Source organism: Camellia sinensis, chromosome 7 (genome assembly GCF_055761805.1).
Source record: "Camellia sinensis isolate YWXY chromosome 7, ASM5576180v1, whole genome shotgun sequence".
Taxonomy (NCBI): Eukaryota; Viridiplantae; Streptophyta; class Magnoliopsida; order Ericales; family Theaceae; genus Camellia; species Camellia sinensis.
In genome coordinates, this window is record NC_138967.1 from 64,459,865 (window position 1) to 64,475,300 (window position 15,436).

General features: G+C 35.0%; 2 protein-coding genes across 2 annotated transcripts; one reads left to right on the top strand and one right to left on the bottom strand.

Annotated features, from left to right (window-relative positions):
- Nucleotides 1-2,565: 2,565 nt before the first annotated feature.
- LOC145795128 (uncharacterized) lies at nucleotides 2,566-7,015 on the top strand. Its single transcript, XM_082878044.1, has 4 exons — nucleotides 2,566-2,736; nucleotides 3,443-4,511; nucleotides 5,030-5,426; nucleotides 5,896-7,015. The coding sequence occupies exons 1-4, from the start codon at nucleotides 2,728-2,730 to the stop codon at nucleotides 6,536-6,538; spliced, it is 2,118 nt and encodes a 705-aa protein (XP_082734170.1). The 5' UTR covers nucleotides 2,566-2,727; the 3' UTR covers nucleotides 6,539-7,015.
- Nucleotides 7,016-7,187: 172 nt separating this feature from the next.
- LOC145795129 (uncharacterized) lies at nucleotides 7,188-13,810 on the bottom strand. Its single transcript, XM_082878045.1, has 7 exons — nucleotides 10,441-13,810; nucleotides 9,432-10,357; nucleotides 9,210-9,300; nucleotides 9,015-9,110; nucleotides 7,814-8,032; nucleotides 7,582-7,709; nucleotides 7,188-7,496 (listed from the first exon to the last, which is right to left on the bottom strand). Exons 1-7 carry the CDS (start codon nucleotides 10,612-10,614, stop codon nucleotides 7,337-7,339), a joined length of 1,794 nt encoding a protein of 597 aa, XP_082734171.1. The 5' UTR covers nucleotides 10,615-13,810; the 3' UTR covers nucleotides 7,188-7,336.
- Nucleotides 13,811-15,436: the final 1,626 nt, after the last annotated feature.

Sequence of the window (15,436 nt, forward strand, 5' to 3'; positions counted from 1 at the left end):
AAATACGATAGCTCCAAGTGCTCAATCTAAATTTCTTGTTTTTTCAATTTTAAAAAATAATTGATAAATCACACTCAAATACCTTTTTAAATAATAACGTATGCATTTTTCATTCCTAAAATCATTCCTTTCTTACAATCAAACAAATAAGGAGTTTTTTAATTAAAAAATAATATTTAATAAATCATACACTCAAGGAGTTTCCCAAGTAAAAACCAATAAGAGAAAATTATTAAAAAGTCCAAGATAAGGAAAGTATTTGCCATTAGGTCCAGTTGATATTTTTTGTTGGTGAAATGTTCACCCTTTGTAAAATAATTTGGTGAGAAATCTTTTTGTTTTACTGAAAGGATATTTTATTTTTAATATCACCCTTTAATTTATCTATTGACTTTTTTTTTTCTTTTGACTTTTTGTTGACTATCTGTTTAAATTTATATCTATATGTTCAAATTATTTTCTATCTATTCAAATTTATTTGTATCTGTTCAATATTTGTTCAATTTTTCCCATTATCTATTTAAATTTATATCTATCTATTCAAAAAAAAAAAAAATCCTTATATGTTTAAATTTTATCTGTCCAAAATTTTATCTGTTAAAATAACAATTCATGTTCAACAGCTCTCAGATTATGCTATCTGTTCAACAAGAACAAAAAAAAAACTCTCAAATTATCCCCTATCTGTTGGAAAAAATCTGTCTCTGTCAATTTTTTTTCATCTATTGCAATCATCATCATCAACAACAACAACAACAACAAAGAACAAATAGATAATCAAATTCTAGGAAGAAAAAAAAAAAGATAATCAAATCATCATCAACAACAACAAGCCTGATAGATAAATAAATAATAATTAAAAAAGAAGAAGAAGAATAGATAGTCTTGTCGCTGGGCATTGTCCATCAGGTTGAAAAATAAAGCAAAATCCACAATGTAAGGGCTATTTTTTGGGAAGATGGTTATAAGCAGTTTTTTTGTAAGAGGAATTATAACCCACTTCCTAAAAGGGGCCTAACATCATCAAATATGAAAGAAAAATAAAAATTAGGGTTTGTGGACGATAGATTGGAGAGATAATCTCACCTGAATGGCATGTTCGAAATGACATAGAACCACCAGCGCCACCGTCCTGCAACTGCTGCTGAAACAAAATCACCTCCGCGAGAGGTCGCTCGTAAATGGAGCTTTCGACATAGGGTTTCAACTCAAATCTGTGCACCATGAACGATTCTGATCTCTAATCTCTGGAGATCGACCTGCGTAAACCGTTGTAGAATCAGCGACGACCAATTAGGGCTTGTGGTAGTCAACTTGATCGAAGAGACATCTTTAGAGATGTCGGTGGTGGAGTCAACGACGGCGAAAGAGGTGGTGGTGGTGAAGTGAGAGAGAGAAACAGAGAGAACTCTCTCTCTTTGATCTAGACTCCATTTCGTGGTGCTGAGGGCGGAGCTGGAGGACTCTAAACCACCGTTCTCTCCGGTATCGTCGAAGTATGTGTTGTCCATCTCAGATTCTTGATCAGTTATCTTTGGGCTCTCTCTCTCTCTCTCTCTGTACAACTAAAAGTGTAGCTGATTTCAATGACTTCGGCGTGGTTTGTATAGGAAGAAATTTGATGGTTATAAATGGGAGGTTTGGCACTGATTTCGGAATTCAAATTTCAAAATTTGATACCTAATAAATTATCGATGGTGCTACATGTATTAATTAAAATATTAACTAGTGTATAATATTAATTATGACATTATTATTGACTCTACTCATTAATCACATTATAAATATCAAAAATTTCTTAAATTATGTCACATATACATTAATTAGTACACTAATTGGTACATATATCATTATTCATAAAATCCACATCATTTCAGGAATTGTTTCTTATAATAAAAAAACAATCTATATATTATATAAGTAAAAAAATAGAATTTTTAGTGAGAAGACTGTGTTTGGTTTGAATTTTTTGAATTAAGTTTTTTGAAAATTGAGTTTTTTTATTTTCGTGTTTTTTTGTTTTTAATGAAAATTTTTAAAATTTTAAATATTTTTTTTACTTTTTTAGATGCACCTTACTTATATGTATCTAAAGAGTAAAAAATTTGTGAAAAAATATTTTTAAAAATGAATAAATATATAAAAATACAAAAATGCACTGAATTCTCGTATTTTCTTTTTGTATTTTTGGTATTTAGTAAATTTTTAAAAGGTTCTTTTCCATTTTTTTTAATTTTTTAGGTATATGTATGTTAGGTATGTTTAAAAATTAAAAAAGAGATTTTTATTGATAAATCCATTATAGAGTTGTTATAACCCATTAGGTCCACTAAAGAATATTATAACCTAATTAGTCCCATAAACTTTTCTGAATATTCCATAAGGTCCATTTTTCTAATTTAATATAATTTCTTGGACTATTTTGCCCCTGTATATATATATATGTACAGTGTTAATACGTAAAAGGTGCCTGTTTCTTCGTTCATGCAGTTTGGCAGTTTCTTTTTTACGCTTTTCATCATCAATCCAATTCCGAGAGATACGTTTAAGTTTTGCATGCTCGTTGCAAGGATTGGTTGTGCAAGCGTTTCGTCCTTGCTGTTGGAGTCTGGTTCTGTGGTTTGCGTGTGAAGACGACGAAGAGGAGTGTGTTCGGTTGTTACATTTGCCGGATTATAACTAGTTCAAATCAGTTTTTTTCAACTTTCTGTACGATTGTAGGATTGCATGATCAAGGTTAGTATCAATTTGGTTATGAATACATGTTCAGTTTATGGTTTCATTCGTATAATTGATCAGATGCTCTGTTTTTGGATTTATATGGATTGAATGCTCTGTTTTTTTAATTATATGCATTTTACGTGGTTATGTGGAGGGGAGTTCATTCGTATTATGTGAAGATTGTGTAGTTCTCATTTGACTTCGATGCATGCGTAATGAGGCTCTGTGTGGATGATTTGATTATCAGTATATATATCAATGTCAATCTGCACATTTTGTGAATGTGGAATATGTGAACAATGTGGATGTTCTCATTTTAAATTGATGTTTGCTTAATGAGGCTCTGTGAAGATTGTTAATAATTATGTGAAGATTGTTAATGTTCTCATTTTGCTTTGATGTTTGCTTAATGTTAACATCTTGTTAATATCAATGTGAATGTTTACAGCATCATAAACTGATGTGAATGTTCACATCATCATAAACTGATGTGAATGTTCACATCATCATATTATGTGAAGATTGTTGTTGTTGTCATTGGACTTTGATGTTTGCTTAATGTTGACATCTTGTTAATAGTAATGTGAATGTTCAGATCTTCATATTGTGAATTATGGATTTAGCAGTTGAAATGTACACGTAGTCATGTACTTTTTGCACAATGTGAATTTTCATATCGATTTTCATTACTGTTCATTGTTGTGTTTTTGTGTTTTTACAGGAGATGGATACCTTTATGCTATTGGTGTGTACATATGGTTGTAGTACAACTGTAATAAATGTTGCCCGCGCAATGTGTTATTCTCGTTTGGTGGAGTGTTTGTGTGAAAAATGGGATGAGTTGTCTGCTGGTTCTATTTCATTGTTCTGTAAACTACCTGGGATTAATAAGTGTCATTTGGACAATGAGGAAGAATTTCAGAACATGGTACTGCTTGCTAAATCAATGGGGGTACAACATGTAGAAGTTGTGGTTGAGTTGAAGGGTGATATTGGTCAGTCAAGTAGTTTGGGATTGCTGCGTGTGGGGGTTGAGGATGAAATTGATGCACTACGGAGCTTTTGCCAGCACAAGGAGAAGGTGTTGTTGTCAGCCCCTTGGGCAAATGGTATTACGCATGTAGGACAACGGTTTGTCGGAGGTGCACAAGAATTTCGTGACGTTTTATGTAAGTATGCCATCCAATGTGGGTTTAAGTTCACATACGTGAAGAACGAGACAACAAGAGTTACGGCTGTGTGTGCGATGCGGGAGGAGAGGGGGTGCTTGTGGGCTATACATTGTAGAGCACAACGAGCAAATGATTTTTTCTACATCAAGAGGTTTAGTGATGTGCATACTTGTGGTACGGATGTTCGAACATCGAAGAATCCGCGAGTTAGTTCGGATTTGGTGTCGAGTACCATATCTGAAATTGTGAGGGACAAGCCGTTGACTCGGCCGTGTGAAGTGGTGACTATTTTGAAGAGGGATTATGGGCTAGATGTGAGTTACCATGTCGTATGGTTGGGTGTGGAGAAAGCAAAGGCTGGTATCCATGGAGATCACTCGTTATCGTTTGACCAGTTGCGGTGGTATTCGGATGCCGTGATGCGGTACAATCCGGGGAGTTATGTCAATATTGACTATGATGCGAGTAGTCAACAGTTTTGTCGCTTCTTTGTGTCATTCGCTGCGTGTATTTCTGGGTTCAATGCTTGTCGGCCTTTATTATTCCTGGATGGAACATTCCTCAAAGGAAAGTACAAAGGTCAGCTACTTGCGGCAACGGCGAAAGACGGGAACAATGGTTAGAAGTTTTTTTTAGCTGTCTATTCATGTCAATATTCACTCTGAGCAGCGTAGTCTGGACGAAAGAGTGATTGCTAAATTATAAGTAATGTGAACATTCACATCAGTGACATTAGTATGCACTGATGTGAATGTTCACATCTTTGTATGCTAATGACAGAAATGTTAACATCAGACTGATGTGAATGTTCACATCAGACTGATGTGAATGTTCACATCAGACTTATTACAGACTTATGTGAATGTTGACATCAGTGTATACTAATGTTAGTTGATCTATTAATGAACAGTACTGTGAATGTTAACATTTTCAGTGACTCAACAAGCAACAATGAATTATTAATGGTCGTTAATGTGAATGTTCACATCGTTGATGTTTACGAACCTGAATCCTAAAACAGAAATAGTAAAGAGGGCAATATACATATGAACATTTACATGACCTGTTTCGTTTATACTATTTTTCTTTTCACTTTGGAATATTGTGAACAGTTGTGTATTGGTGTTGTGTTGTAGGTCTGTTTCCTGTTGCATTTGCAATTGTTGATTCGGAGACCACGGCTAATTGGTCGTGGTTCTTGCATGAACTTGGGAAGGTTGTTGATGGGAAGCGCCATATTACTTTTATTTCGGATCGTAATATTGGTCTGTTAGAAGCTATGCCAAAGGTGTTCCCATCGGCTCATCACGGTTATTGCTTACAACACTTGAAGAGCAATTTAAGAGACCGGATGAAAGGAATTGATAATGGATTCAGGGATCACCTAGTAAGGAGTTTGGGTGACTGTGCCTACGAGCCAACTGTGGTAGGCTTCCATGAAAAGCTTGCAAAATTAAAAGAGGAGGGTAAACAACGAGCTCATAATTTTTTCAAGGAATTAGCACCTGAGCACTGGGCAAATTCATACTTCAGGTAATAATAGTTTCCTAAGGTGTTCCATTTTTGAAGTTTAGAATGGTAGTGATGTGAATTTTCAGTTTATAATGGTGACAATCTTCGAATTGTGTTTCATCTTCAATGTAAATGATGTGAATGTGCACATCTGCTAATGATGACTGATGTCATGTTCACATCTGTTAATTTGTCAAATAGTCATGCAATGTATTACAGATTTGAATGTTGACACGTGTCATATTTTGTTGTTGTTGTTAACATTCACATCTGTCTATCATTTAAGTTGACAACGTAATAACCATGTGATGTGAACATTCACATTATTAAAACCTGGCAGCAGATGTGAACATTCACATTATTATACCCTGATGTGAATGTTCACATCAGTGTATACTAATGGCAGTACTGTGAACGTTCACATCTGTCAACATTAATGGTCAGGCCTGTTAAATTACGTATTGTACAATGTTTGTGATATACTGTGCAGGGGCATGCGTTATGGGGAGATGACATCCAATGCGGCGGAGTCATTTAATAACTGGATTAAAGAAGCACGTAATCTTCCTATCACTCAAATGGTGGACAAAATTCGTACTCAGTTGATGCGGCAAATGTCTGCACGGCGTGACCAAGCAAACAAATGGAATGAGATTATTTGTCCGACATTCGAAACAAGGCTTATGGATTCGTTCAATGACAGCAAGTCTTGGCAAGTTAGCAAAGCCAACGAGGATGTGTTTGAAGTTCATTCGATACCATCGGTTACAGTTGATGTTGCGAGGCGTACATGTTCATGCTTCAAATGGCAAATCAACGGATTCCCGTGTGACCATGCTGTTATTGCCATTCAGAAGAGCCGCTACAATCTCAATGATTGTGTAGAACATTACTTTCATGTAGAGACATATCGTGCAGCCTATTCGGGAGCCATATTCCCTATACCATCGGTGGAGAAGCCGCCTTTTGATCCCACGGACTTTACTATATACCCGCCTACCGTGAAAAGACCACCCGGAAGGCCGGAGAAGAATAGGATCCCATCAAGGGGTGAGAAACTGAAGCAAATACGGTGCGGGAGATGTGATAAGTTGGGGAGCCATAATCGAAAATCATGCACGGAGCCGATATAAGATGTACCTTTTTTCATTTCAACATTGTATTTTACATTGGATTCTTATATTCATTTTTGAAATAAGATTGTGTTGTGTTCACAAACAACTTGGGTTGCAATAAGATTACGTTGCGTTGGCAAACATAATAATGCATTAGTGTTTGATTTGTGTTTTATTTTTACTTTTTTAAGGTACCAATCTGACATTTATGTTGGTTGTGTTTTGGATGAATGCATGCTGTTAACATTCACATTATGTGAATGTTCACATTGTTCAACTTTCAAACATTTCTGTGGTGGGAATGTTCACATTGTTGTTACTGTTAACAGCAATGTTTACATCAATGTAACCATTCGCATCACCAACTCATAAGATGTGAATATTCATGACATCATTGTTGCCATTCGCATAATCAGAAGTTATCATGTGAATATTCACATCATCAAATTGTTAGATGTGAATATTGACTTGTGTTAAGAAATATCATAATCACACCTGTCATATTGTGTTACATGAACACTTTAAGCAATATTCACATCCATGTAGTATGGTTTAAAATAGAAGAAAGTGTATGATCATTCTGTGATGTGAACATTGACATCATGTCATGTGTATCGAAACAAAAAAAAAAGAAAATACAATCTCAATGTACACGATCAACGCAAAATAGGCCTGTAAATGCATATACATATATTGATTGAAAAGTATCTGTACAAGCAGTGATATAGACTTCATTTACAATTAAGCTAGTGAAACTAAATTGTCTTAAATGTGGATAACAGATTTGGGTAACAGTGATAGGTGGACACCCCCCACCTATAGGTTTTCACATTGCACTGTCTTTCTGTGGTTCAGAAAAAGGTGTACTAATGAGTCTCTTATTTGACACCATTCAAAGCGATCTAGGCTGGCAACAATGTCTTCACGATATACATGTGCCCTCATGATGTAACAAACTGCAGGCCCACAATCCACCCTGAAAATGCAAACTTCTTGTTAGATTTTGAAATTTAGGTGGGTAAAGGTTGTGGAACATGTGTAGAAATCGATTTTAGGCTTACGAATTTGATGCTTGTTGGGGACAGATGTCCACTGATATGATTGTTTTCGAAGTATTTTGGCTTGATAAATTGGTCCATAATGGTGATGACGGTCCAATGTTGTGCACCAAAGTTATGATGTAGTCCCTCTGCCAACAATGAAATTTCATATTAGGCACCAACCAACATAGGGCATACGTCCAAGTTCAAATATTACACATCATGACAAGTATTATTTTTGTCAGCCACTTACCAGTATTTGTGCTTTGTCAATATGTGGGTCATGTATGCCTTCTCTTGGGCGCAGTGAGTTATAATGCCTCCATACATTCTCTTTGACGTCGTACACAACAATTGTCCAGTGAAAGTTGTCATGTATTGGGAAGATTAAGAATCTGTGGCCTTGATACTCCTTGATGTGTACATCAATTAGTTTGTTCCTCTTGTGGGGGGGGTACTGTTCAATGATTTTCTGCACACAAAGGGCATACAATGATGTACTAAGTATTTATATCGATGTTTGGTGTTAATGATTTGAATGTTCATCTGCTAATGGTGGGTGATGCTACTGATGTGAATGTTCACATCAGTTAGTGTGAGTAATGCTACTGATGTGAATGTTTACATCTGCTAGTGTGATTAATGCTACTGATGTGAATGTTTACATCTGTTAGTGTGAGTAATGCTACTGATGTGAATGTTCACATCTGTTAATGTCAGTGATATTAATGGTGTGAATGTTCCCATTTGCTAATGGTTGGTGATGTTAGTGTGAGTAATGCTACTGATGTGAATGTTTACATCTGTTAATGTCAGTGCTAGTACTGATGTGAATGTTCACATCAGTTAGTGTGAGTAATGCTACTGATGTGAATGTTCACATCTGTTAATGTGAGTAATACTGATGATGTGAATGTTCACATCTGTTACTATGAGTTATATTACTGATGTGAATGTTCACATGTGTGTATCATTTAAGTTTATCAACATAATAAGCATATAATATTCAATGCGAATGATGTGAATGTTCACATCTGTTAGTGTGAGTAATGCTACTGATGTGAATGTTCACATCTGTTAATGTCAGTGCTAGTACTGATGTGAATGTTCACATCAGTTAGTGTGAGTAATGCTACTGATGTGAATGTTCACATCTGTTAATGTGAGTAATACTGATGATGTGAATGTTCACATCTGTTACTATGAGTTATATTACTGATGTGAATGTTCACATGTGTGTATCATTTAAGTTTATCAACATAATAAGCATATAATATTCAATGCGAATGATGTGAATGTTCACATCTGTCAATGTGAATCTTCTCAAAGGTCATTTTATGTTTTTGTTAACATTCACATCTGCCTATTACTTAAATTAACAATGTAAGCATGTAATGCTGAGAATAACATCCACATGTATTGAAACATAATCAAAATTAAAGTTTAGTGGTTACCAAACATGTGCTTGTAAAGATGAATGATGAATCTTCCAAACTTGGGTTGACTAGCCCTTGTAGTTCAAGTAGAATTTCACCATAAGCATCTATCACCTGCAGAACCGGAGGGGTGGCAGTACATTATTTACAGTGTCTTTACTCTATGTGTATGTGTGTGTGTGTGTGTTTTGTACACATTTACAGTTGCCATACGTTGTTGGTTATTGATTCTTCCTTGATGAGGTGTATGATGTCATCAAAAAACACATGTTTAGTCTTTGAGTCCCCTCGCCACACTAGCAACCTGTGCATTGTGATTATAGAAAATGTTAATGTCAACATTGCACATTTATGAAATGGTCTAATTTATTAAGTATGTATGTGAACTGAACATGATGGAAAAAAAAACAGTTGGGGATATGTAAGATCACTTACTCATCACCGCCGTTCTTGTGCAAATTTTGGACTTTTTGCTTGTTGAGTTTGTTCATGTTAGCCCAGACCTTGAGTTTGTTGTTCAAGGATAACTTCTTGGACTTTGTTGGCTGCTTTTTTGGTGGTTGGTTGTCTAAATCTTGTGCAATTTGGACTGCATGTGATTTCTGTTGGGCTCCCTCTTTCCCTTTCTTCTGACCAGGCAGGTTGGGGTATTCAAACTCGTCCAACCTGTGTTCTGTCCTTACCTTTTGCTTTATGCGCTTTACCCTTGATGGGGGGCTGATAACGTGTTCCAATGCTGCAGTGGGATTGTTGTTAAGGTTGTCATGAGCCTTTTGTGCTTCAACTTGAGTGATGATGTGTACGGACTGATCGTCGAAAAGGTCTTGAAGTATTGTTTTTTCGCATTCCAAGTTGATGACCAACTTTGTCAGCCGCTGAATTTCTGAATCTTTCCACTCCATGCAAGTCTTCATGTCCATGTCCACGTTGGATGAGCCCGAGTGGTCAAATAGTTTGGCTTCAAGGGCAGCAATCACCCTTGCCCTCAACTCCCATGATTCTTCCAACTGTTTGTATTTCGCTTCCCATTGCCGTACAAGAGCCCAAGCTTTTTGGTTTTCTTTCATGAGTACTTCCACATTGTCGGGCTCAGTTGGTTGTGCTATGATGATTCCCTTCTCAGCATTGGGGGTGCTACAGCTGGGGTTGATATAATGTCCAACATCATTCAGGTCCACTGCATCGGCAGAAAATGCATCACTGTCATCACTGCGTTGACTGTCTTTGCTTTGATCCTCAGTGCTTGCATCTTTCTTTGCTACTGTAATTGACAAAATCTCAGATTTTGGCTCCACATTCAATTTTGTATGACGATAAATCTTCGCTTCAGTTGGTGATGCCATTAGCTCGCCGCCATATACCTGCATTTCCAGACAGTATGTTAGTTAGATAGTTCCTCGTCTCACTATGTGAATAAGCACAATATATTTGGTTGTACTTCTACCTCATTTAAACCTAGCTTAGCCAGAGTTATGGACTTCATGTTGCTATGTAAGGCTGTGAGGTCCCATTTTACGCATCGTGGAATGGCGTTGGGGTTGCGGGGTTGTAAGATTGTTGTATGCTCACACAGCCAATACTGAAACAAATAACAAATATCAGTAATTTGAATGTTCATACGAAATTAACATTGATGTGAATGTTTACACCACTGGTTCAGTAATGTGAATGTTCACAGTGCACCACTAGGCCAGTAATGTGAATGTTTACATCACTTAAAACTGATGTGAATGTTCACATCCGTTGATGTGAATGTTCACATTTGCTAATGTGGAGTAATGTTACTGATGTGAATGTTCACATTTCCTAATGTTGAGTGATACTACTGATGTGAGTGTTCACAACTGTTAATGTGAGTGATATTACTGACCTGAATGTTCACAACTGTCAGTGTCAGTGCTATTACTGATGTGAATGTTCACATTTGCTAATAGTGGGCGATGATACTGATGTGAATGTTCACATCTGTTCTAGTCAGTGTTATTACTATGTGAATGCTCACATTTTGCTAATGGTGAGTGATGTTACTGATGTGAATATTCACATCTGGTAATGTGAGTGGTAGAACTGGTGTGAATGTTCACATCTGTAATGTGAATGTTTACACCAGCATCTACTAATGTGTGTTTTGTACATTACTGAAACAGTAATGCGAATGTTTCATCAATGTTGTCAACTTCCACACCAAAGCTGAGAAATGTGAATATTCACATCAGAGTGTTCAGAGCCTGTATATGTTCATATTAAACATAGAATAAGTTGTATGAGATTTGATTTACCATTAACAACATCACACATCCAGTGACTCGTCCTGGTTTTCCACAGTTTTGGCCCAATGAAGCCATCAAGGTTGCCCGGATGCTCTCAGCCCAATCATACTCGATCATCTTGTGTAATGGGTCCATGTATGAGTAGAAAACCCATCCAATTGTTTCTCCGGATGTAGAAAAGAATAGTTTGACGCATGCATACATGCAAACTAATCTTGCGACCTCCTCATCGTCATGTTTTTTTGTGCCCTTCAATGCTTCCCTCAGAATTTCTCGTATTTTGGCAGCACTTAACCGGCTAACATCCTTGCACATTCGGTGTATGATGCCGGTTGTTGGTTTTGCACCATAAGAGAGGTCCATCGACTTGGTGCCGCAGTCCACCCCAAAAATCAGTGATATGTCGCTTCTAAAAATCTGGATGTTTTTATCCCCAATGTAAAACCTTCCACTAGATTGCTTGAATGTTTGTACTATACGTACAATCACATCATCATATTTCATGCAGTGGCTGAGGTCGATTTCGTTACTGATCAACCTATGAAATAATGGCCAGAACGGTGTTTTCCTAAGGCACTTAAATTGGCCTCTTGTAAATTTCGTATCCTTTAACAGTTTGACCAGTCCAGTTAGATTTGACCGGTAGTTCACTTTTTTCATGTTCACTTCTTCCGGAACAGCTGTTTGATCAAGCTTGGTTTTGAAATGGGATTCCCCTCGCTTTCGCTTGCCATCAACTTTATGAGGAAGACCTGTGTGTTTAAATGAGCACATGTAATTGGGTGAAACACAGAGGATGGAACCCGAAGCAGCAAACAACATTCAACAACCAGCATTGACAGTAATTGGAACATTGACATCATTATACAGTGATGTGAACATTCACATCAGTGTTTAGTACTGTAAGTTTACACAGTAGTCAATACTAATGTGAATGTTCACATCGTCCATGTTTGAGAAATAAATTCGGAAAACGACAACAGGTACTGGGCAATGTGAATGCTTACATGGGTGATCACATTATGTTATAATTTGCTAAAAATCAAAGGGGGGAACCAGCAGCGCCAAACTACACCCAATAACACAAACAACTTGGGCATTGATGTCACAATGTGAATGTTTACATCACAATTAGCACAGTGTTGAGTGAAGTTTGTGTGTTCTGATATTAATGTGAACATTCACATGATGTGAACATTCACATCAGTGTGTACTACTCTAAATTTACCCAGTAATCAAGAGCAATGTGAATGTTCACATCACAATTAGCACAGTGTTGAGTGAAGTTTGGCTGTTTTGACATTAATGTGAACATTCACATGATGTGAACATTCACATCAGTGTGTACTACTCTAAATTTACCCAGTAATCAAGAGCAATGTGAATGTTTACATCACAATTAGCACAGTGTTGAGTGAAGTTTCGGTGTTCTGATATTAATGTGAACATTCACATGATGTGAACATTCACATCAGTGTGTACTATAAATTTACCCAGTAATCAAGAGCAATGTGAATGTTTACATCACAATTAGCACAGTGTTGAGTGAAGTTTCGGTGTTCTGATATTAATGTGAACATTCACATGATGTGAACATTCACATCAGTGTGTACTACTCTAAATTTACCCTGTAATCAAGAGTAATGTGAATGTTCACATCGTCCATGTTTGAGAAATAAATTTCGAACACGACAACATTTACTGGCCAATGTGAATGCTTACATGGGTGATCACATTATGTAATAATTTGCTAAAAATCAAAGGGGGGAACCAGCAGCGCCAAACTACACCCAATAACACAAACAACTTGGGCATTGATGTCACAATGTCAATGTTTAAATCACAATTCAGCACAGTGTTGAGTGAAGTTTGGCTGTTTTGACATTAATGTGAACATTCACATGATGTGAACATTCACATCAGTGTGTACTACTCTAAATTTACCCAGTAATCAAGAGTAATGTGAATGTTCACATCATTCATGTGTGCAAAAACAAATCCCGAAAACTACAACAGGTAGAGGCCAATGTGAATGTTTACATATATTTTTACAAAATTAATTCCGAAAACATCTATGTTTACAAATTCAAATCCGAAAACCAGAAGGTGTATGTATACATCAATGATGACATTATGATTGAGAAGCAGAAGGTGGAATGGTATTCCTTACTTTTGTTCGTCATGGTTGGTGGGTATGGATCACACTCAGTGGATAAAATAAACTCAATGGGGCGACAAGAATCTTCGAACGACGAAGCACCCTCCTTCCGAAGTGAAGCTTCGCAGTGGTGAGACGAAGAGGAATCTAGGGTTACTGGAGGCAATATCAGTATCGTTTCGTCGATTGAGTTTTCGTTTTGGAAATTTTGTGGATGAAATATTTCGAATAGGAATGGGTTTTTGCAGAATCGGTTTCACGCGGGAGAGGTGGAGAGGGTTATTTCGTCCTTTAACAATTAATGGACCTAATGGAATATTCAGAAACAGTTTGGGTTTTATGGAACAAAACAGTTATAAATAGGACTTATCAAAAAATGACCCATTAAAAAAATTGCTCAAAAAATTTTTAAAAAAAAATCAGTAAAAATAAAAAAACATGAAAAATAAAAAAAAAATTCTGAAAAGTGTTTTTGAAAAATGATAATAAAGCATAGAACTCCAAGTGTTCAATCTAAATTTCTTAATTTTTTAATTTAAAAAATAATTAATAAATCATAGATTCAAGGAGTTTTCCGAGTAAAAAAAATAATTAATAAATCACACACTCAAAAAATATTTTACCGTAAATATTTTCTATGAAAATATTTTTAATTATTCACCATAAAGAATAAAATGATTTATATAACAACAATGATTCATCCCCCATTTTCTCCCACCCCCTTTGACCCCCTCTCTCTCTCATTGGTTACATTTTCTTTTTCTTTTTCTTTTTTTTCCTGCTCCTCCAATCACCACCCGCCACGTGGCAAAGGGGAGGGGTGAGGGGGTGACCCTCAAAAGGGGGTCTCAAGCATTATTCTTTATATAATTAAAATTTTGCAACAAAATTTTTTTTTCCCTCACCATGGCCATTATTATTTAAGGCATATATAAAACTCGTTATTTTCATACCCACTAAACGTTCATATATATATATATATATATATATGTCGAGATTTGCATATATTATGACTGAGTAATTTATATTTATATTTTTCAATTTTAAATAATCTATATCTATATTATATATAATTACAATTCAATAGGTTTCTTTAAGGTTCAAACTCTCAACTATTTTTTTTTTAACTTTAATTTTTTAATAATGAAAATGTTAAAACATTAGTATATTAACAAATATAATTTACTACTATGGTAAACTAAAATTACAAAACTTATAAAACAAAATGTATTTATATTTTATCATAAATGTAACTTTTGTAATTTATTATTTAATTTTTATTACTTCAATTATGACATGTATAATTGATTATAAATCATTATTACTACATATTTTAGATAAATTTTCTATTATTATTTAATTTTAAAAAATAATTTTTGATTATTTATTTATACATGTGCATAGCAGTGGTAATATGCTAGTACTATATATATTTATTACCTAGCTAATTAACCCTTTTTTTTCAACAGGAATTAATTTTTTAATTTTAAAATTATTTATATAAAAAAACACTATTGGCTAACTCATCATCTATTTTTTAATTCTCATTTATTCATATAAATAAAATTCTAATTATTCCATAAATTATAACTTTTAAATGGAAATTTTGTTTAACCATTTCAAAATTTAAATTTGTGACAGTATATGAAAGCAATTCATTAGAATATAATTGTTCCCTAATTTATCACTTTTCCAAAAAGAATATATATTTTTCCATTTCAAATTTTAATATGATAAACCATTCAATAGAATTTAATTATCTATCTATCTATCTATCTATCTATCTATCTATATATAGAGTCAAAGAGTCTTTTTAACTAAGAGCCTTGTGAGTGCTCTAATTTTTCATAGTAAATTTTTGAATATTTTCTAATTAACAATAAATTATAAAAATACTAATCTATTAAACTATCAATTTTAAAAATAGAAATAATTCCATAATTTATGATTTTCAAAAAGGAATGATAAATAAATGGAAAAAAAACCCCTTTCCTGAATCTCCTTAATCTTCC